Source organism: Schistocerca gregaria, chromosome 8, assembly GCF_023897955.1.
Source record: "Schistocerca gregaria isolate iqSchGreg1 chromosome 8, iqSchGreg1.2, whole genome shotgun sequence".
NCBI lineage: Eukaryota > Metazoa > Arthropoda > Insecta > Orthoptera > Acrididae > Schistocerca > Schistocerca gregaria.
Genome location: NC_064927.1, coordinates 420,645,938 through 420,668,740, shown reverse-complemented (window position 1 = coordinate 420,668,740; position 22,803 = coordinate 420,645,938). Strand labels below are relative to the sequence as shown.

Sequence of the window (22,803 nt, the reverse complement as noted above, 5' to 3'; positions counted from 1 at the left end):
CCAGAAAGTTTTAGATCAGCGCACACTCCGCTGCAGAGTGCAAGTTTCATTCTGGAAACATCCTCGAGGCTGTGGCTAAGTTTAAAATGTAAGGCTCATTCATTTTTTTCGTAAATTAAGTAAATTCTACAGTTACCTGTAAGTATGGTTTGTATGCTGTGCAAAATTCATCGAAGAATCTCTCTTACTTATGAAGAAACGTGTACCTATAGCAACAAATGCAGCCAATAGTAAGTGAAAAAAAGATGAAATTTCACATATAAAAGAAATTTATATTGTTATGTTTTTGAACTTCCACTGCTATGAGTGTCAATCGAGAATCCTTCCTGGTCATACTGACAAAGTTTTATGAATTCATTTATAAAAGTATAGGGAGTGGAAATTAAAATGACCTGTGGTGCCTCTCCTGCTGAAATTCGGCTCGTTTGACGCCCTACCCCCCTTAAGGAGGATCGGTTTGACATTATGACTTCCCACTTTCAGGAAGATCTTCGGGGTTTGATGAAGGCCGTTTAAACGCATTAATCCACAGTGACCGACGTCAGCCTACTCGAGAACTGGTAAATGTAATGAACTGTCGTCATTCCACGATCGTGCGAAATTTATGTGAAGTGGGAAAGGTTCAAAAATCGGTTGTATGGGTACTGCATGCTATAAGCCAAAATCACAAAAATCTGCGGGGTGTTATATGTGCATCTCTGTTTGCTCGTCATCAATTGGCTTGTGAATAACACCGGCTATTCTTACATTGCACCATTACTGCTGACGAGAAATGATGTCTTTGTACTACCATAAGGAAAAGAAAGGAATAATTTTCCCCAAACAAAGCAGCACCACTCCTAGAAAGACCTGCGCGCGAAAGACAATGTTACGCGTCTGGTGGAACAGCGACGGTCCGGTGTACCACCAATTGCTTCACGAGGTGTAACCACCACTGCTGTCGTTTACTGTGAACAACTGAGGCGTCCTGCAGACGCAGTGCAGAACAACACCACGAAGACTGAGTGAAATGATGCTAGTCTACGGTAACTTCCGACCGCATTCTGATAGACTGAGCGCGAATTAATGCACCGACCTAATGCGTTAGAGCCTATTTAAAATTATTAACAAATTCTCTTTGAGTTACTATGTAATTCAGACCAAGATGATCTAACATTACATATGCTTCCACAATACATCCAGAACAATACAGCTACTTGCATGTTTGCATTCCTAATCACGTGTCCAATATTTTGAAAGAAAATGCTGTAAACACCAATGAGACAGCTACCATAAAACAATTGCTTAAAACAAATTATGATGGACGTTTTTCAGTAAAATACTGTAACGTTTGTTTTGCTAGGTCTCGTGCTTTCTGATTTATCTTCATAGAATGCATGGAAACTAAAACTGTAACGCACGTCTGTCTCCTGAGTGTCCGTCTGTCACGAATGATTGCAACTATTTACATCCAGGTTCCATCAAATAACTGGGATTACGAAAATGACTTTATGACAGGATCATGATTGCTGATTGTTATGTAGCGGGATGGGTTGATTACTAAATTGAAAGGTTGTGGCTGTCATCATTTTGGCAAATTTTGTTCTGGGGTCAAGTGGATTGCTTCCTATGTTACAGATGAGGCTATAGGGCGATAATGGTGTTGTGTCCAAAAAAAATTGCGGCTCAGCCTGAATGATGTTACGGATTTTGTCAATGTCTAGGTGTTTGTACATATCTCTGTTTGGTTGGTACCGGCTAGCAACCATGGCAACTACGATAAACCTGTTTTTGATTCATGTTAGTGTCGGAAGCCCTCGACCTCATCTCAAAACCATATATAACCGCTGGCAGGAAGTTCGTTTCAAATTCTCGTTTTTGTTGTGATGGTAAGCCTTTATTAAGCGACAAAATTTAAAAACTATGCCGGATCTTTTATTATAAATGTCAGTGACGCGCTAGTTGTTAAAACCACATTTTGTAGTTATGACGAGGCTGAAATAAGAAATATCCTTTATTTGCCGTGACAAGTTTCGGACATGACGTCCATTAATTATCAATCCATCGACTTCACTGCAAATGTTTAAACATAACAAAACCAGTACAATATTGCAAAGAACTACAATAGGCGATTATGAGTAATATGTACTAAATCGTCTACAACATATTGTAGGTGCTTTTGAAACGTCCCCTTAGAAAATTATGAACGACTGTGCTAGTAAACCTCTTACGTTATTTGTTTTTCAAACAGCTGAGCAAAACTGAACGTATTCAGACGTTTCTCTCTTTACTTATTCTGATCGTCCCTAAACTGACACACAATATTTTTATAGCGCAACGCAATCTGACTTTAGATAATCCCTACAAAAAATGGCCCTGACTAACAATAACCTATACCTTCCATCAATCACTTACCTCACAAAAATCTTCGTTACTCGAACTACTGCAATACAGCGAGCGCCAATACTGCCAGCCAAATAAAAATATTCTAACTACTGAAGGCACTAACTACTGATAGGCATAGTTAGCAAATGGAAGATTTTGATAGAGGCCGGCAAATGTAGCTGGGCGGTTCTAGATGCTTCAGTCTGGAAACGCGCTGCTGCTACGGTCGCGGGTTCGAATCCTACCTTGGGCATGAATGTGTGCGATGTCCTTAGGTTAGTTAGGTTTAAGTAGTTTAGGGGACTTATGACCTGGGATATTAAGTCCCATAGTGCTCAGAGCCGTTTTTGATAGAGAACAAGCGAAATATTTACTTTAACAATGTCATTATACATACATATCTATCAATTCATAAGATCCATCTTTACAAATTTCCTTTTTCTGGCGGATACACGTCCAGATCGTGCTCACATAGTAATCTCTCAAAACTCTGACATCTCTCTCTCCACATCCACTACTGCTGGCGGCTCACCTCCAACTGCGCAACGCTACGCGCTGTTCACATCGAACTGCCCAACACTACAATAGCGAATATTCCAACAATACCAACCAGTCACAGACTGCACACAGCACAGTCAATGATTTTAATGCAGAGCACTACGTGACGTTACCAACATAAAAACCTAAACAGCCTACTTACACTTTTTGCCAGACAGCACCAGGACAACTGGATCATGCTGGAGGTTCATAAACGTGATCTCTGAATGTCAGCCCCTTGCCCAGTTTGACGCCAAGGTATTTAATGTTGACTTTACAGGGAAGGATTGCGTCATTAAAATTGAGAATCAGATTTCCTGGCATTCTTTTAAATGTAAATGAGATTGGTTGGTCTTTTGAGCGTTAATTGGTATCTTTCAGTTACTTGCACGCCGTTGTACGAATTTTAAAGTGTTACTCATTTTTTTTTTGCTATTACCGAAGGTTGAAGCTACTTCTACAGAGCACATTGTCACCTGCAAATAATGAAAGATAACCTCCAGACTGTTTCTTGATATCATTTGTGAGTACAGAGTAATCAAAGGTAACCTCCAGATTGATTCGGGATATCGTTTGTAAGTACAGAGAAGTTTTTGGTGCCCAACACTCAGCCTTATGGGACTTCAGCTTTGACGGTAATTAAGCTGCTTTTGGCTTGAGATATGCCCATAGAAAGTTCTGTTTTTGAGAAATGATGCCATTATAATTATAATGTGAACTGGGCAATGATATTCATGAAGGATATGTATGGGAACTTCGTGTCACAAACAGTCAAAGGGTTTTTCATTATCTAAAAAAAGCCGTTTCCCCGCTATGGAGAATGTTCTGAGCGTTGTAGATTCTTGTGTTCTTCTGTGAATCCAAACTGTCCGCAACGAAAAGAAGCTGAGTTAACGCTGTGAGAGCTAATGGTTTTTGCAGGAGCCTGTTGCACACAGCTGGATGCAGCATACAGCCAGCGCCGTCGCCGTGTGGTGAGCAGATACCGCAAGCATGTGCTCCACCTCTTCGCTGCCTTCGTCTCTGTCTGCTGTGTTCAGTGGTCTCTCTAATTTATCTCTAAATCATTCCCCTACAGTGGAAAGGTAGAATTTAGCCTCTAGTGCAAGACAAATTGTCTACCATTTTGTTAGCATCTGTTGTTTTTTAGCTTATCAATAACGCCTGTCCCATTCAAGTTTTGCAGCATCGCATTTTCCGCAGTGATTTCCTCATTATACTTATACTATCTCAAGGTTGTTCTCCGTAACATGTAAGGTCCCGATTTTCAACACACGAACTATTAAATAACTTTTTATTTCTTTGTTATAACCCCTGTCCACCCTGTCAGTCCGTAATTAGCCAGTTTGGAAGTACTTGCAAGTAAGGAGTGATTCCGTAACCTTACACGGTGAAGAGTGAAATCGAAATGAACCACATTTTCCCACGGACAGGCGCGTCACTTAAACCGGAGGTCTCCCACACCAGCAAGATTATAGCCTGGCTTTACTGTGCGTGCATATAATTAGTGTCCACCCCTGGTAGCTGAGAAGTCAGCGCGACGGAATGTCGTACCTAACGGCCCGGGTTCGATTACCGGCTGGGTCGGAGATTTCTCCACTCAGGGATTGGGTGTTGTGCTGTCCATATCATCCTCATTTGATACCCATCGACACGCAAATCGACGAAGTGGCGTCAACTCGAAAGACTTGCACCAGGTGAAACGTCTACCAGACGGGAGGCAGTAGCCACACGGCATTTCCATATTTAATTAGTACTCGACGCACGTTGCTACATGACGCCTTGGCCGATGCCTGTGATACATTAACTAGAATTACCTTAAATCTACAACTGCAGTGTGAATTATGTCAACGAGCGACTGCAGGGGGTTATTTGTTGCACTGTCACTAACGGATCTTGAAGATAAGGAGATATAACTGATTAACGCCTCACTACGTGCTACTTCATACAACAGGTTGGCTGTACAATTCATGAAACTATACACACTGCACACAAGCACGAGTTGTTACCATGTAATCTCATCTGACTGTGTTCCCTATCTGTAGTATCTCATTACTGTACACTATCAGTCCCATAAAACAGACAAAACCTTACGGAAAACTTAGCTATAATAATAGGCCTACCGTATTTATTCCTTAAGTTCAAAAAAATGGTTCAAATGGCTCTGAGCAACATGGGACTTAACATCTTAGGTCATCAGTCCCCTAGAACTTAGAACTACTTAAACCTAACTAACCTAAAGACATCACACAACACCCAGCCATCACGAGGCAGAGAAAATCCCTGACCCCGCCGGGAACCGAACCCGGAAACCCTGGCGTGGGAAGCGAGAACGCTACCGCACGACCACGAGATGCGGGCTATTCGTTAAGTACGTTTCTTAGTACGTTTCAAAGACTGGTAAGTTGCACAGGTCACACCAATATTCTAGAAAGCTAGTAGGAGTAATCCACTAAATTACAGGCCTATATCGTTAACGTCGATATGCAGCACGATTTTAGAACATATATTGTGTTCGAACATTGTGAATTGCCTCGAAGGAAACGGTCTATTGACACACAGTAAACATAGGTTTAGAAAACATCGTTCCTGTGAAACACAACTAGCTCTTTAGTCACATGAAGTGCTGAGTGCTACTGACAGGGGATTTCAGATCGATTCCGTATTCCTGGGTTTCCGGAAGGCTTTTGTCACTGTACCGCACAAGTGGCTCGTAGGGAAATTGCGTTCTTATGGAATATCGTCTCAGTTATTTGACTGGATTTGCGATTTCCTGTCAGAGAGGTCACAGTTCGTAGTAACTGACGGAAAGTCATCGAGTAAAACAGAAGTGGTTTCAAGCGTTCCCCAAGGTAGTGTTATAGGCACTTTGCTGTTCCTTATCTATATAAACGATCTAGGAGACAATCTGAGCAGCCATCTTCGGTTGTTTCGAGATGACTCTGTCGTTTATCGACCAATAAAGTCATCAGAAGATCACAGCAAACGGCAAAACGATTTAGAAAAAATATCTGAATGGTGCGAAAAGTGGCAATTAACCCTAAATAACGACAAGTGTGAGGTCATCCGCATGAGTGCTAAAAGGAACCCGTTAAACTTCGGTTACACGAAAATCAGTCTAATCTAAAAGCTCTAAATTCAACTAAATACCTAGGTATTACAATTACGAACAACTTAAATTGGAAAGAACACATAGAAAATGTTGTGGGGAAGGCTAACCAAAGGCAGCGTTTTATTGGCAGGACGCTTAGAAAATGTAACAGACCTAGTAAGGAGACTGCCTATACTACGCTAATCCGTCTTCTTTTAGAATACTGCTGCGCGGTGTGGGATCCCTACCAGGAAGGACTCACGGAGTACGTCGAAGAAGTTCAAAGAAAGGCAGCACGTTTTGTATTATCGCGAAACATGGGAGAGAGTGTCACAGAAATGATACAGGATTTGGGCTGGAAATCATTAAAAGAAAGGCGTTGTTCGTTGCGACGGAATCTCCTCACGAAATTCCAATCACCAACATTCTCCACCGAATGCGAAAATATTTTGTTGGCACCGACCTACATAGGGCGGAACGATCACCGCTATAAAATAAGGGAAATCAGAGCTCGTACGGAAAGATATACACTCCTGGAAATGGAAAAAAGAACACATTGACACCGGTGTGTCAGACCCACCATACTTGCTCCGGACACTACGAGAGGGCTGTACAAGCAATGATCACACGCACGGCACAGCGGACACACCAGGAACCGCGGTGTTGGCCGTCGAATGGCGCTAGCTGCGCAGCATTTGTGCACCGCCGCCGTCAGTGTCAGCCAGTTTGCCGTGGCATACGGAGCTCCATCGCAGTCTTTAACACTGGTAGCATGCCGCGACAGCGTGGACGTGAACCGTATGTGCAGCTGACGGACTTTGAGCGAGGGCGTATAGTGGGCATGCGGGAGGCCGGGTGGACGTACCGCCGAATTGCTCAACACGTGGGGCGTGAGGTCTCCACAGTACATCGATGTTGTCGCCAGTGGTCGGCGGAAGGTGCACGTGCCCGTCGACCTGGGACCGGACCGCATCGACGCACGGATGCACGCCAAGACCGTACGATCCTAAGCAGTGCCGTAGGGGACCGCACCGCCACTTCCCAGCAAATTAGGGACACTGTTGCTCCTGGGGTATCGGCGAGGACCATTCGCAACCGTCTCTATGAAGCTGGGCTACGGTCCCGCACACCGTTAGGCCGTCTTCCGCTCACGCCCCAACATCGTGCAGCCCGCCTCCAGTGGTGTCGCGACAGGCGTGAATGGAGGGACGAATGGAGACGTGTCGTCTTCAGCGATGAGGTTCGCTTCTGCCTTGGTGTCAATGATGGTCGTATGCGTGTTTGGCGCCGTGCAGATGAGCGCCACAATCAGGACTGCATACGACCGAGGCACACAGGGCCAACATCCGGCATCATGGTGTGGGGAGCGATCTCCTACACTGGCCGTACACCTCTAGTGATCGTCGAGGGGACACTGAATAGTGCACGGTACATCCAAACCGTCATCGAACCCATCGTTCTACCATTCCTAGACCGGCAAGGGAACTTGCTGTTCCAACAGGACAATGCACATCCGCATGTATCCCGTGGCACCCAACGTGCTCTAGAAGGTGTAAGTCAACTACCCTGGCCAGCAAGATCTCCGAATCTGTCCCCCATTGAGCATGTTTGGGACTGGATGAAGCGTCGTCTCAAGCGGTCTGCACGTCCAGCACGAACACTGGTCCAACTGAGGCGCCAGGTGGAAATGGCATGGCAAGCCGTTCCACAGGACTACATCCAGCATCTCTACGATCGTCTCCATGGGAGAATAGCAGCCTGCATTGCTGCGAAAGGTGGATATACACTGTACTAGTGCCGACATTGTGCATGCTCTGTTGCCTGTGTCTATGTGCCTGTGGTTCTGTCAGTGTGATCATGTGATGTATCTGATCCCAGGAATGTGTCAATAAAGTTTCCCCTTCCTGGGACAATGAATTCACGGTGTTCTTATTTCAATTTCCAGGAGTGTAGGTATTCATTGTTTCCGCGCGCTATACGAGATTGGAATAATAGAGAATAGTGAAGGTGGTTCGATGAACCCTCTGCCAGGCATTTAAATGTGATTTGCAGAGTATCCACGTAGATGTAGATGTACTGTTCGTGGAGATGTTGATCTTTTGGAGACATGGATTTTTCCCTGAGTTTCCTAAACTCATGTTGACTGTGTGTCAATACACCGTTTCCTTCGAGGCAATTCATAATGTTCGAACACAATATCTGTTCTAAAATCCTGCTGCATATCGACGTTAACGAGATGGGCCTGTAATTTAGTGGATTACTCCTACCACCGTTCTTGAATATTGGTGTGACCTGTGCAACTTTCCAGTCTTCGAAACGTACTAAGAAACGTACTTAAGGAATAAATACGGTAAGCCTATTATCTCAGTTAGAGGATAACATCAATTTTCGACTGAAGCGTGAGATAATTAGCAATATATGAAACAAAAGTCTTCATGGTAGCATCCCACATGGGCGTCCAAGAGAACAGAAAACAGGCGAGGTTTTAAATGGTGCTTAGAGTGGATCTATTTGGAACAGAAACTGGATTTTTCCTCGATTACACTCACCCACAGTCGATCCGTCCACCAAGCTGCTGCCTCGGGGTTGGTGAAGTCGACGACGCCGGCGACCCCCTTGTACCAGCGCGTGTCGGTGCTGCCCTCTGTGTTGGTCACAAAGTAACCGGCGGCCAGCGCGTCTGAGTAGTACGGCTCGCATCCCTGCACCACAAACGGATGCACCCACAGCGTCACGCGGAATCCCAGGGCGTGGAGGTCGTCTGTGAGGGTCCGGACGTCGGGAAACTTGCTCGTATCGAAAGTCAGGCTGCCGTAGCACGTCTCCCAAAAGTCGTCGATTTCGATCTGGCTGAAGTTGAATCCGCTGGCGACGATTTCGTTGGCGAAGGAGCGCACCTTCTGCTCGTTGATAGCGGTGTTGTACCGGTTTCCTGTCGACCAGACGGGCTCCGTGGCCATGCGCGTGTCTGGGACAGCAGTCGGCTTTCCCAGGTAGTTCTGGACGGCGTAAAGGTGGGCGTCCCTCGGACTGTCGAAAAGACACATGTTCCACTCCATAATGTTGTCCTGCCGGCTCTCCGGGTACGGTGCCGTGTTCTCGGCGATGAAGCACAGCCTGTTCAGTGACTGATCGGTATGCTGGTCGATGAAAAGGGGGACGTTGGAGTGTACGAAGACGAATCTGCCGTCGGAGAAGAGCCAGTACCGCGACGCGATGCCGGCGTGGTCGTCCTGGTCGGTGACGTACGGGTAGTGGTCGTACACGTTGCCCTCTATGGGCCACACCTGGTTGGTCGCCTCGATTCCGCCATAGATGTGACTGGCCAGGTGGTGCTGGCAGCTGCGGAGCACCGTGGTCGAAGCGTTCACCCACTGCTGGAACGCGAAGCACCGGGCAGCCGTGTCTCTGGGCCGGATCACCACTCTGGAGTCGCCGAAGTCGAAGCGTTCCTCATCGCCACGGCGCTCGTGGACTAGGCTGCGCGGGCGATCGCTGCCGCCGCCGTGGGCTGTGATGTAGCCCACCTCGACTTCACGACCGGCTGGAACGCAAAGGTAGCCAAGTTGATTTGCAGATAATTACTACAGTGTGTAAACTTTTAGATGGCAGACCTCTCCCTATTCCTGAATCGGTAGAAGTCGGTAAACGTCGGGAGGCTTCGGTAGGCACGCAGTTTCGGCTGCTGCCAACATTACGTAGCTGACTGTGTTGTACAAGGTAGCCATTGCCGTCTGCTTCGTTATTGTTTTGCGCTGTACTGTTCTGCGTGTTCTTATTGTGCAGTTGTGCTAAACGTTATGAAAATGAGTGAAGAGGCAGTTGCTGGCCCATCTCGGGAGTCGCCAACAAACACTACCGGTAGGTTCAAATGGTTCAAATGGCTCTGAGCACTATGGGACTTTACTTCTGAGGTCATCAGTCCCCTATAACTTAGAACTACTTAAACCTAACTAACCAAAGGACATCACACACATGCATGCTCGAGGCAGGATTCGAACCTGTGACCGTACCGGTCGCGCTGTTCCAGACTGTAGCGCCCAAAACCGCTCTGCCACCCTGGTCGGCCCTACCGGTGGGTCTACAGTTAGAAGGAAACCAGCATTACGTAGCGATGCTCGCAAAATTATATTGTGTGTGATTGAGTGTTGCGAAAGGGAAAGGGAGCAGAAAAAATTTCTTCACCCCATTTACAAATCTTCAGTGAGAGCTGCTACAGACACAGGACAAAAGCATGTGTAGCATTGGAAGATTCAAACAGTTTTCCAAGAATCATCCTGGCGTATCACCACAAACGCCGGGCAAGAAAAGGTGAGTTTCCATTTCAGATATTTTGTTCGCGATCACTTTGAAGGAGCCCCCTATTTTGTCCGAATTATCTTATATTTCATTTTTCCTTGCTACTGTATTGCTTTGTATGGAAACACCACTGGTTACTGTATTATTTCGAAACACGATCATATTATAGTACATTTCAAAATTCAAAAAAAAAAATACATGCAGTGCAGAAAGCATTTTCTTATAAATCTTTCTCTCTCTTTTAACTTAGGAAAAGAAGTGGAGAAATCGAAGTAATGATCGATGATTTCAACCAGCGTGTCATTCGCGACACGATAGCGGAATTTTATTCAGTGGGGAAGATTGTGCCGAGCCTGCGAACACTGCTTCCAGTTTTGCACGACAAAAGAGGCTGTAAGTGGAGTATTGCCTCGCTGAGAAAAGTACTTTTGTCTATGGGATTCATACGGCGTGAGGTGGAAAACAAGAGGAATGTGTTGTTAGCACGTCCAGACATCGTGCACTGGCGATCTCGTTTCACTGTTGACATGAAGATCTTCAGGGAAGCAGGCAGAGAAATATTTTATCTCGATGAATCGTGGATCGATAATAACTTAACGTTTAATAAATGTTGGCAGAGGAAGGGTGACTTACGTGAAGAGATTGTCGTTGGTGTCACTACATGGCGGAGCGCATTGTAGACAAACATACATACATTGATTTTTATATATATAAATTTTAATGTACATGACGATTTTAGTTTCGTTTACGAGCAACATTTAAAGCGAGTTTTAGTTCCAAGCCTTTCATCTGCTTTCGTGTAAGCATGACGCGCAATTTGTAGTGCCAGCACTGCAATTGGTAGGCGTGCCTTGTCCCCCCCCCCCTCCCCCAACGGCTCCTCACCCCTCACCAGCCAATGCTTGCTTCCTCCTCTCCACACACTCCCCTCACAACTCTGCCAGACAGTTAACACACTGTACGTTCACCTGTACAGCACTACACCGAAACTACGCTATGCAAAAAACAACGAAACGGTGTTCAATTAGCATTTATGCACTGAAGCGCCAAACTAACAAGTATAGACATGGCTATCCACCCGCCGGGGTGGCCGAGCGGTTCTAGGCGCTACAGTCTGGAACCGTGCGACCGCTACGGTCGCAGGATCGAATCCTGCCTCGGTCATGGATGTGAGTGATGTCCTTAGGTTAGTTACATTTAAGTAGTTCTAAGTTCTAGGGGACTGATGACCTCAGTAGTTAAATCCCATAGTGCTCAGAGCCATTTGAACCACGTGTATCCAAACACAAAGATATGTATATGTAAGTAGGCTGTTTAGGTAACGCCACGTAGCGCTCTGTATGAAAATCACTGGCTGTGCTGTGTGCAGTCTGTGGCTGGTTAGCATTGTTGTAATATTCGCTATTGTAGTGTTGGGTAGTTGGCTGTTAACAGCGCATAGCGTTGCGCAGTTGGAGGTGAGCCGCCAGCTGTGGTGGATGTGGGGAGAGAGATGGCGGACTTTTGAGAGCGGATGATCTGGACGTGTGTCCATCAGAGACAGTAAATTTGTAAGACTGGATGTCATGAACTTATATATATTACGACTTTTGAACAATATTAAGGTAAATACATTGTTTGTTCTTTATCAAAATCTTTCATTTTCTAACCATTTTTATCAGTAGTTAGTGACTTCAGTAGTTAGAATCTTTTATTTAGCTGTCAGTATTGGCGCTCGCTGTATTGCAGTAGTTTGAGTAACGAAGATTTTTTGAGGTAAGTGATTCGTGATAGGTATAGGTTATGTAAGGGCCATTCTTTTGTAGTGATTATTAAAAGTCAGAATGCATTGCGCTAAAAATATTGTGTCAGTTTAGCGTTGATCAGATTAAGTGAAGAGAATAATGTCAGAGTACGTTCAGTTTTGCTCAGCTGTTTGAAAAGCAAATAATGTAAGAGGTTTAATCAGCACAGTAATTCATTAATTTATCTAAGGGGACGTTTCAATCCCATAGTGTCAGAGCCATTTGAACCATGTGTAGCTAAACACAGATATATGTAAACAGGCAGGATCCGGCGCTGCGGTCGGCAACGCCAATATAAGGTAACATGTGTCTAGCACAGTTGCGAGATGCTACAATGGGGGCTTATCAAGATTTATGTGAGTTCGAACGTCGTTTTACAGTCGGCACACGAGCGATGGCATACAGCAGTTCCGGGGTGGCGGTGAAGTGGCGATTTTCCCGTGTTACGATTTCACGAGTGTACCGTGAATATCAGGAGTCCGGTAAAACATCAAATCTCCGACTTCGCTGCGGCCGGAAGAAGATCCTGCAGCAAGTACCGGACCAACGACGACTGAAGAGAAGCGTTCAACGTGACAGAAGAGCAACCCTTCGGCAAACTGCTCCAGATTTCAATGCTGGGTCATTAACAAGTGGCAGCGCGCGAACCATTCAACGAAACGTCATTGGTACTGGCTTTCGAAGCCGCAGGCTCACTCGTGTATCCTTGATGACCGCACGACACAAAGCTTTACGCCTCGCCTGGGCCCGTCAACACGGTCATTGGACTGTTGATGACTGGAAACATGTTGCCTTATCGGACGTCTCTCATTTCAAATTGTATCGAGCGGATGGACGCGTACGTGTACGAAGACAAGCTCATGAGTCCATAGGCGCTGCATGTCAGCAGGGGACTGATCAAGCTCGTGGAGGCTCGGTAATGGTGTGGGACGTGTGCAGTAGGAGTGCTATGGGATTCCTGACACGTCTAGATACGACTCATGCAACGTGCCGTCCAGAAGAGATCTCCACCCCTCGTACTCTTACGGATTTACGCCCTGCAGGATACGTGGTGTCAGTTATCTCCAGCGTTGGTCGAGTCCCTGCCACGCCGTGGTGCGGGGCCCTACAGGATATTAAGCAGGTGTAACAGTTTCTTTGGCTATCCAGCGTATAAAGACATCAGCCACTAATAAGTAGCTCCTACACTCCCCTAGTAGCGTCAAAGTGAGTAACGTTTGATTTTCTATTAGATGGTGCATCAAATTAACCTGTTCAGATAAGCCTTTCAAACAGAAATACCGACCATAAAACATATCGTGAAAGTTGCTTGTTTGTTTGGCAAATTCCTTTTAAGCAACTATATTCTTACTTTTCATAAATCATCTTTAGCTGCACTTTCAGTTTTTCTGCTGCACTCGCGACGAGAACAAGGCAATTGCAATAACCCCTATGTCCTATTTCCCAGAAACTTCGCTCAGTGGAAGAGGAGTCAAAATAAGCGAACACGTGCCTCGTCTTATCCCTAGATAATCGGCAGGCTGTGCGAAAACAGCGATCAAAGTTTTTGACCTAACTACAGACTGAAAATTATTCAACTATATGAAAGAAAATCGTCAAAGCGTTAGGACGTTCAAACTGCGCGTTTGGCCGTCGGGCATGTTGGGAATTAGTATGTGATGCGTATGCACATGCTGACTTTCATTTGTATGGATTCGTCAAAGAGCAAAATTCTCGCATTTGGGGGACGGAGAACCCACATTTCGTGATCGAGAAGTCTCTTCACCCTCAACGGCTGACTGTCACGGAATAATCAGTGCGATATTGTTTGATGGCACAGTAACTACCGAACAATACGTGAGTGTTTTGGAAGATGATTTCAGACCCATCATCCAGAGTGACCCTGATTTCGACGAGAGGTGGTTCATGCAGGACGGAGATCGACCTCATCGAATCAGAAGAGGGTTTCATGTCCCGGGAGAGCATTCTGGGGACCGCATTCTGGGTCTGGGACACCCAGAGGCCACTGGCAAAGGCCTCGATTGACCGCCATTTTCTCCGGATCTGAACACATTCGACTCCTTTTTGTGGGGCCTTATTATAGATTAGGTATACAGCAATAACCCCAAAACCATTGCTGAGCTGAAGACAGCCATTCAGGATGTCGTCTACAGCAACGATGTTCTGACACTCCAGCGGGTAAGGCAGAATTTCGCTATTCGTCTGCGCTACATGTGAGTTAACGAGCATGTCACTGTCATTTAACTATATGGCCGAAAGAGTCAGCCTTCAGGAACTGTAAAACGAACCCTGTCGTCCAGGACTGGATGCCACAAAGGGCGCAGATTCACCACGGGATGGATAAATCCACAGACGTCTATTGTCTATTGAGACCTAGGCACTGTACTGTGCAAGTGAGACAGACGAGAAGGTACGTCATAGGGAAACCTAATAGAAGGCTTTAGTAGTGAAGGAGACGTAGCAGTGTTAAATGTGGTGGATCAAAGATCGGCCATAGAGGGTAACATTTATGGAAACTACTTAATTCTGTAGTAATTCAGGGAATCAAGCCACAGCCTCCATAAATTTTCATGGTGATCCCAATAAAACATGAATATTGATCATATCTATAATAGTTTAGGATTTACTGTCACAGTGAAATTAACAAGTTTTGTCACAAAGAATCGAATGCTAAAAATCTGAACGCTTTGGTCGATGTTAACGATCGATATTTCATATCATATCATATCATTTCATATCATATCATATCATTAAAATGACAAATATTGTAAATATAAACTCTTTAACTTTATTTGTTTAAAAGATATAGCAAATTTTAAGTATCACTATTTTCAGTTAAGGATCAGATCATCATTTTCTCCATGCAAAACACATTGAACGATGACATATCACACTTTTTGAATCATTAGGTAATAGAATATTTGTTGTAAAGTTTCGTGCAAAATAGTTACCTTTGTTCTTTATTTATTTATCAGAAAGCACATTGGTGCAAGGCCACTGCACGTGACATAGAAAGATAAGAAGGAAATTGTATTGGTTTTGTGTAAGAGAATTTAACGTTTATTATGTAATGAATATTACTGATACGTTATTTAGAACGTGAAAGTCGTTAAGATTTGATTATTTAAATATGATGAAATGTAAAGTAATGTAGAATAAGCTGTAGCCAGGCAGATTGACCGCTTCAGGAAAGGGAACTGCGCTAGTCAGTTGAGCGAAGATGTTCGGCGCGCGGGAAACGCGGTCGGAGACGGGAAGAGGGCAGTTCTGGTCTAGACACCAAAGGGTACAGTTCTGCTCGAGACACCAAAGAGGACAGTTCGGACGCAGACGCGAAAGCGGACGGTCGGTCTTTAGGCAGCTAGGACTTCGAAAATTTCGTTTTGTGTGGTATCGCGGGACGCACGCACTGAGCGGTGAGCAGCAGCGCGCCTGGTGTGAACTCTTTTTTAAGTTTTCGCGATGAGATGTTGAATGATCGAACTGTGGCAAATGGATATGCGCTCGAGTGTATCAGTAACTCTAAATACGACCACTTTCGCTATTAGTTTGCTTTCTGAATAAACATTATTCTAACCAAATCGCAACTGTGCGGCCTACATCATTTATGGGTCGTTAATTTAGTTCCCGATATTATTATTACTGTTACTGTATGTTATATTAACTTCGTATTTCGCAAACTTGCCGTCAGCCAGGCAATTTAACCAAAGGGTCACAAGTGTCTAATTTAGGGTGAGTAATGCGACACGTGCGGTTCACCCCCTAGACGAGTTCGAACCAAGACGTTTCGACGAAAAGGAACTACATGTGAGCCCGAACATCTGTGGGATGTTAGCTCGCGCACATCATCGTCAATGATGGCAGGCATATCGAACATAACATAGCCTAAATCCGAATATTTATAGTGACGTTTACATGTTTAATAAAGTGTTTGCATGCCGTAGTTTGTAACTAATTTATGTTTTTTTTCATATAATTCAATAACTGTCACCGTCTATATGCCGCCTAGCGCAGTATAATCTCAGACGAAATGCCGGCACAGAGAATAGCGTTGCCGTGTCTCACTATTGCTTGTTTTTCCTTTCTTTTTATTTTATTTTATTTCCATTTATCTGCTCATACCCGAAGAAAGTTTTTACGCGAATGTTTCTTGTCAGTTTAGGGGATACAAGGACGTTATATTATTATCGTAAAATTACAATTGGGTTTCACAATAAGTGTCATACATATATTATGCATGTATGTATGGTATTTCCAAGGGCTACAATGTTCTTATATTTCATTCTTATGTTTATTTTTTCTTATGTTTATTGATCAAGAACATTTGATGCATCTCTTTGGATGACACTGTTGGCAGAAACTTTCGAAACAGAAATTTCGAACTCCATGAACGTAGCCCCAACTCAGGTTTGCTGCGATGACATTTCGTCAAGAAGCATTTTCGCATCTTTGGAAGGTCGGTTACTCTGTCAGCCAATAGGAAGCTTTCGCGGTTTGGAACTCACGATTTGTTCCTTGTTTGAATGCGCATTTGCTATTATGGTGTCATTTTTTGTAGAGTTAGTTCCTTTTGGGTTAGAAGGAGGTCTGGCTTTGTTTGGTTGGTGCGAGATATTTCGAAATTTCTTCAGTGATAAAGAATCCGGTTGAGATCATATCGATTGGTGAATCTTTAGCGACTGGTTAGGTTTCTTAGGGACTGCATTCTAAATTTTTGCGCAGATGAATTTGCTATTACTCCACGCTCAAGCTTGCTGCAATATTCTTCCGCTTGGCGAAATGGAACCTCAGAGGTTACTCATTTCTGATTGAATGGGAGATAATTGTGGGAACAAATATTATTTTCTCAGTCAGTGGTTTTATTTATTTTTATTTATGCATTTATTTTACCTGGCAAGATTAGGGCCTTCAGGCCCTCTCTTACACCTAACCAGGCATACTCAGATTGAACGAGTTACAGTTTCTACATAACATTGACATATAACGTATTATACAGTATTGATGTTAAAGGAAAAAAATAGAGATTATAACAGTAGTACAATGATAATTATAACAGTCAAAAAATAATTATAACAATCAAGAATAATAATAATAATAATAATAATAATAATGACTATTATTATGAAAGTAAACGTACTTTTCTTTTGTGAATGTCAGTCCTATTGTTGGTTGGGAATTTTCTCGTTATGTTCTTGCAGCTTGTGAGTTATTCTCATCGAGCAGAGACATAAGACGATAGAATGGGGTGAAAGATATATAAGAGGTAGATAGGTTAGAGGAAGAGAAATAGAATGGTAAAATTCGAAGTTGTGATGGAGAGGAGAAAGAAAGAGATGAGAGGAGCACAACAATGGTGGCTATACCGTCCCTAATATGTAAGTTTTGAGTTCCCTCTTGAATGTTGAGTGGTTCTGGATAAGACGCAGATCACAGGGGAGCCCGTTCCATAGTCGTATGGCTGAGATGGAGAATGACACAGAGAAAGATTTTGTGTTATGTAAAGGTACAGCCAAGATGCTAGACGTATCCGATCTGGTATTGCGATTGTGGAATGATGATAGGTGTTTAATATGAGAAGATAAGTACTGAGGGCACCAGTGGCTAAGAAATCGATGAAGTAAGCACATCGTGTGGAGATCGCGTGCCTTATGTGGGCGTATCCAACCTAGCTGGGAGTATGAAGGACTGATATGATCATACAACCGAATATTGCACACGTATCTAACGCAAGCATTCATCACTAGCTCGAGGCATCTAGAATTTTCACTATTTGTGCCGTGTTGAACTACATCACAGTAGTAAAGATTAGGCAAGACTAGTGTTTGGACTAATTTTTGTGTAACATGGGTTGGAAATATTTTTCTAAATTTTTGAATTGCATGTAGGGAGGAGAGCGATTTCCGGCAAGCTGTGACTGTTTGTTCTTCCCAGTTTAGGTGTTCATCCAAGATTATTCCAAGGTCTTTTACGGTTTTTTGGTATGGTAGTTGGGTACCATTGAGGAGTATTTGAGGGACTGTTTCACGAAAGTACCGGCTGATTAACTTTGTATGAGATATAAGTATGACCTGGGATTTCTTGGGGTTTAGTTTCAAACCTAGGTTCTGTGCCCATCGAGAAACAGAGCAAAGATCTGCGTTCATACTCGCTACTGCGTCAGCAATGTTCTTGGGGCTTGCACTTATGTACAGTTGGATGTCGTCGGCATATAGATGGTAGTTACAGGAGTGAGTCACTGAAGAAATATCATTAATGTAAAGTGAGAAGAGTAATGGACCAAGGACGGAGCCTTGAGGAACTCCAGAGAGCACGTTTTTCCATGATGACTTTTCCGACCCACAAATGACTTGTTGACTTCTGTTTTTGCGGTGGCTGTCGAACCAGTGTATTGCGCTGTTTGAGAAATTCAGCTGTTTCATTTTAAGTAGTAATATATCGAAGTCAACTGTGTCAAAAGCCTTGCTAAAGTCAAGCAGTGGTAGGATAGTAGCTTCACGTCTGTACATAGCATGTTTAATGTCATCAGTTACTTTGATTAATGCATTTGCTGTACAATGGTGCTTCCGAAAGCTTGACTGATATTCGTCATGGATGTTATGAGTTTTGAGGTAATCCGTCAGCTGTTAATGGACGATGTATTCTAGGGCTTTAGATATTGCAGGTAGTATGCTGATCGGCCTGTAGTCACCTGGCGACTTAGGGTGATCAGTCTTTGGTATAGGTTGAATTAAACTTTGCTTCCACTCAGTAGGATACGTACTACTGACAAGAGACAGGTTGAAGATGTCTGTGATAACTGGAATAATAGTGTCTACGACGTTCTTAATCATGCCAATGCTCACTCCATCATTTCCTACTGCCTCGGAAGAGATTCTCATAATTGCCTTGTGTACTGTGCCGGTAGTGACATGTTTTAGGAAAAACTTGGCTCTCGAGAGATTGATATCTTGGGGCTGGTAATTTGTCGCTGCGTGGCAGTTCACAGCTGTTGAGAAGAAATCGTTTAATTCTTCTGCAGACGCTTGATAAACAGCGTCATATCTTCGCTTCCCTATACCGAAACTGCGCAACTTTTTCCACTGTGCAGCAGTTTTGATATGCCGCATACGACAGAGCGGGCATGTCTGATTTTGGCATTCCTCACGCTTTGCTTGGTTCTGTTTCGGAATTTCCTATAAGCTTCGTAGCTTCTGTAATTCTAAACTTAGCAATCTCTCATGGTTGTGAAAGAGCCATTACTTTGTTCAAAGTTACGTATTCAGAACATATTCTTCCGATTACGCTTTATGAGATTCACACACGGTCTTGTAAATCAAATGCATTCTTCGGGTAACAACAAAACTGTATAGTAATGAGATTCTTCCTGAATTATTTCCCTCCAAGCCAAGTCATTTCTTTGTTATATATAGGTGGCTCAGCAACACGCTGCCGTGCTGTCGTATTGCTAAAAGTTGTTGAACCCAACTACGGTCGAGTCAGTATTCCGATGTTTCAGAGGCTGCTCACTAAAATTAAGTCTGCAATTGCAAAACATTAGGAATAAGTAATCTCTGTTTGCACGAAATTAGTTTTCAGGTGCAGGAAGGTAACTCGACGAAGGCTGTCTCGGACGAGGACTAGTTTCTCACTGTGCCAAAGAGTGGTCTGGGACTTTACTGAGATGTTAGTTGCAAATAGTATTCAAAACTTGTGTGCTGATCTCAATAGTTCAGTTATTCCATCACGTTTAGAATCAATGATTACATGTCTGGTGTGACATCTTCATCTGCACTGCTGGGGGCTACAGGCCGAAAGCAAACACGTTATTTAGTGCTTGGCCAGTTTCTTGATGAATCATTTATAGTTTAATGTTTGAACAGAAGCTATGAAACATACATTTTCGTTGAGCCTAGGTTACGTAAGCGTGTGTGTTTCTGTGTTTATTCTTCTAAATGTCACAGTCCGTTTCCGCAGAATACTCTGCGGTTCAAGATTCGTACTTAATGCATAGCTTAAAAGTTCGTGGCTTTACTTTTACTGCTGATGGGTAGAGTTGAGTTTTGCGACCCAGCCACCCGCCCACACACACGCACACACACACACACACACACACACACACACACACACACACACACTATACAGTCGGCTACAGCACTGGCCTAATTGACATAATTCTACACAGAAAGAGGATCGAAACATTATTCCCCTTTTGTAAATGAGCCACCAAGAACTGTTTACAAATTTCAAAATGTGTACATTATCCAATACTTTGACAAATGTTTCTAAAAAAGAAGCTGGAAGAAAAGTCAAGCAATTGTGTTCTCAAGGAAGTAAAAGAAACTGGGAACTAATCACAACTGCAGAAAATAGCAAAATAAAATTCGTAGGCCACACGGTACGGCGCAACGAACTCTTGATCGGCATACTGAAAATAAAGACTTTAGGGAACAAAGAAGTTGAAGACTGGGGCAGAATCGATCTGGATTCTGTGATGGATGGACATAAACTCTGTGAGTACGCTGAACTGAAACGCTCATGAGGGGGAGACAAATATGGTTACAATGACGAGGCATAGCCTTTAGAAGATGGCGACGACGATAAAAATACGTCAGACCATTGTTTTCGAGCACTCGTTTCAGGAACAGAGGGAATGAAATCAAAAGAGAATGTGGTATAGGGGAACTGGCCAGGTATATCGTCCAGTAAGTCGCTCAGTTGACAACAGCCACAATGAAGACATAGTGCTGTAGCACTGCTCACACACTCACCTCGTTTGGTTAACAGCTGGATGCGGCCGCTGTCCTCGTCGTAGCGAGTGGTGAGACCACCTGCTGACGTTGGTGCTGATCTTGCTGGTGACATGGCCAGGACACCCAGTAGCAACAGCAGCAGCAGCTGCCGGGAACATACACCTGTGACAGAGAAGTGCTCCAGCTGTAACTCACCATCGCTCCAGTGAGCTGACTGTTACAAGGCTCCCTTTTAGCAATACATGTCACGCAGTTTCCGTTGAGAGTAGCGTAGGACTGGTAGGGCGTTGTAAGCTAATTCTCAGGGCGGTTTCGAGTACATTTCACCACACAAGCTGCCCTTCATTTGGCGACTCTCCTACCCTGTTTTTCACTCGTTGGCTTTGACCCGCGACAGTTTTCTATACTAGATGTGATACCCACCGCATACAAATCTCGGAACTGGGGGGGGGGGGGGGGGGGGGCGCTCTGGCGCTCCTCTCTGCTTTACGCTCCAAGAGGCGGCTTCCGCCACTTATGTCTCAAACCGGCCCTGCTAATTGCGACCGTAAATCAGAAATCACCGAGATATAGAAAACTATTTACTCAGTCGCTATATTAAATCGTGCTATAGTCAGCCTGAACGGTGTAGATAGATACCATACACAATGATGACCAAAAAAGATATCTTTGGCAGGAACTGAAAGAATTTTCATCTGTCTTTGGGAGTGTGACAGCGTCGAACGGTGCCACACAATACCGAAGTGTATAGGGGTACACTTTTGAAAAATTGTATTCAGCAGAAAAAGGATAGAAACTTAAATTCAGGTTTCCCGATGATACTTCAGTCACTTCATCTACATCTACATGATTACTCCGCAATTCACAATTAACCGCCTGCCAGAGGGTAAATGCCAGGGTTGTTTCTTACAAACACCTATCCAAACGAGCTAGTTATCTCCAGCTAATGTCTCCACGTTTTACTCTCTACTTCAAGAAATTCCATTCTCCTATACCTAGAATTTGCATTTTCATGTTAACATTTTCCGGCATCGTATGTCAATGGTATCAATGGTATCGTATATCAATGGTATCAAATAACAAAAGCTTTCCCCCATACAAACTTCACGAACTAAATCCATCAGACTTTCTTTGGAACATTAACTAATTCCAAGAAGCAAAAAGTTCGGGAATGATGAAGAAATCTAAACAGCTCACCTGCAGCCATTTTAGTTATCCCTCTCATCAAATATAGGAAAACGTCTGCTGCATAGACGCGGCAGGAGGCGTATATATAGTGGAAACTTATCTGGACTTGCGGATTCTTTAGAGACGATCGGTGTAATTATAATTGTAAGATAACGACGATGTGGGCTGTGTACCGATATCTTATCATTCGGATCTTGTGATATTTCATTCCTGCACTAACGTGAATGCAGCCGTTAATTACTAATTTTGCAGCGATCGATTTGTTGCGTATGTTATAAGAAGGTCAGGAGATAAATAACTCGTGAATTTACCTTAATCGCGATAAAATCATACTCTGATGAAATGTGCAGATAAATATCTTGTCTGTATGAGATTAAATCTCAAGCTAATGGAAAGTAAAAGTGATAGAGATGTTCTGCAGTTATCATAACTTTAAAACAATATCTGTGAACATTAAGACCTCGAACGTGTTATGTATTTCAGATTCGCATTTAAATTTCTGCTCAAATTTCTGCCACTTCCAATTTCCATTCAGGCATCGCATTGAGGTAGACCGCTACAGAAAGTATTTCCAACCAAATGACAGAGTCACGTTTCAGTGCAACCAAGAAATGCTGCTATCATGCGTTTGACAGCTTAAACACGAACATACGACAGTCTGCCTACCACAGCAAGGCATATTACATTTAATATCACGTCAGTAGAAATTACAGGGGGTTGAAAAAAAATGACAACACCCGAAATGCAACACATTAACGAGCCCAATACGGCGTAGGATAATCTTTGCCATTCAAAACAGTTTCCAAGTCTT

At 43.8% G+C, this 22,803-nt stretch overlaps 1 protein-coding gene across 1 annotated transcript in view; it reads right to left on the bottom strand.

Moving 5' to 3' along the window:
• The window catches only part of LOC126284268 (myogenesis-regulating glycosidase-like), a 33,321-nt gene extending 11,274 nt beyond the window's left edge, over nt 1-22,047 (bottom strand). The window contains exons 1-3 of the mRNA XM_049983083.1: nt 22,002-22,047; nt 20,823-20,966; nt 8,542-9,536 (exon numbers count right to left, since the gene is read on the bottom strand). Of these exons, the coding sequence (XP_049839040.1) occupies nt 8,542-9,536; nt 20,823-20,966; nt 22,002-22,029 (1,167 nt within the window). The 5' untranslated portion in view covers nt 22,030-22,047. The remainder of the gene's footprint in view (nt 1-8,541; nt 9,537-20,822; nt 20,967-22,001) is intronic.
• Between the last annotated feature and the right edge of the window lie 756 nt (nt 22,048-22,803).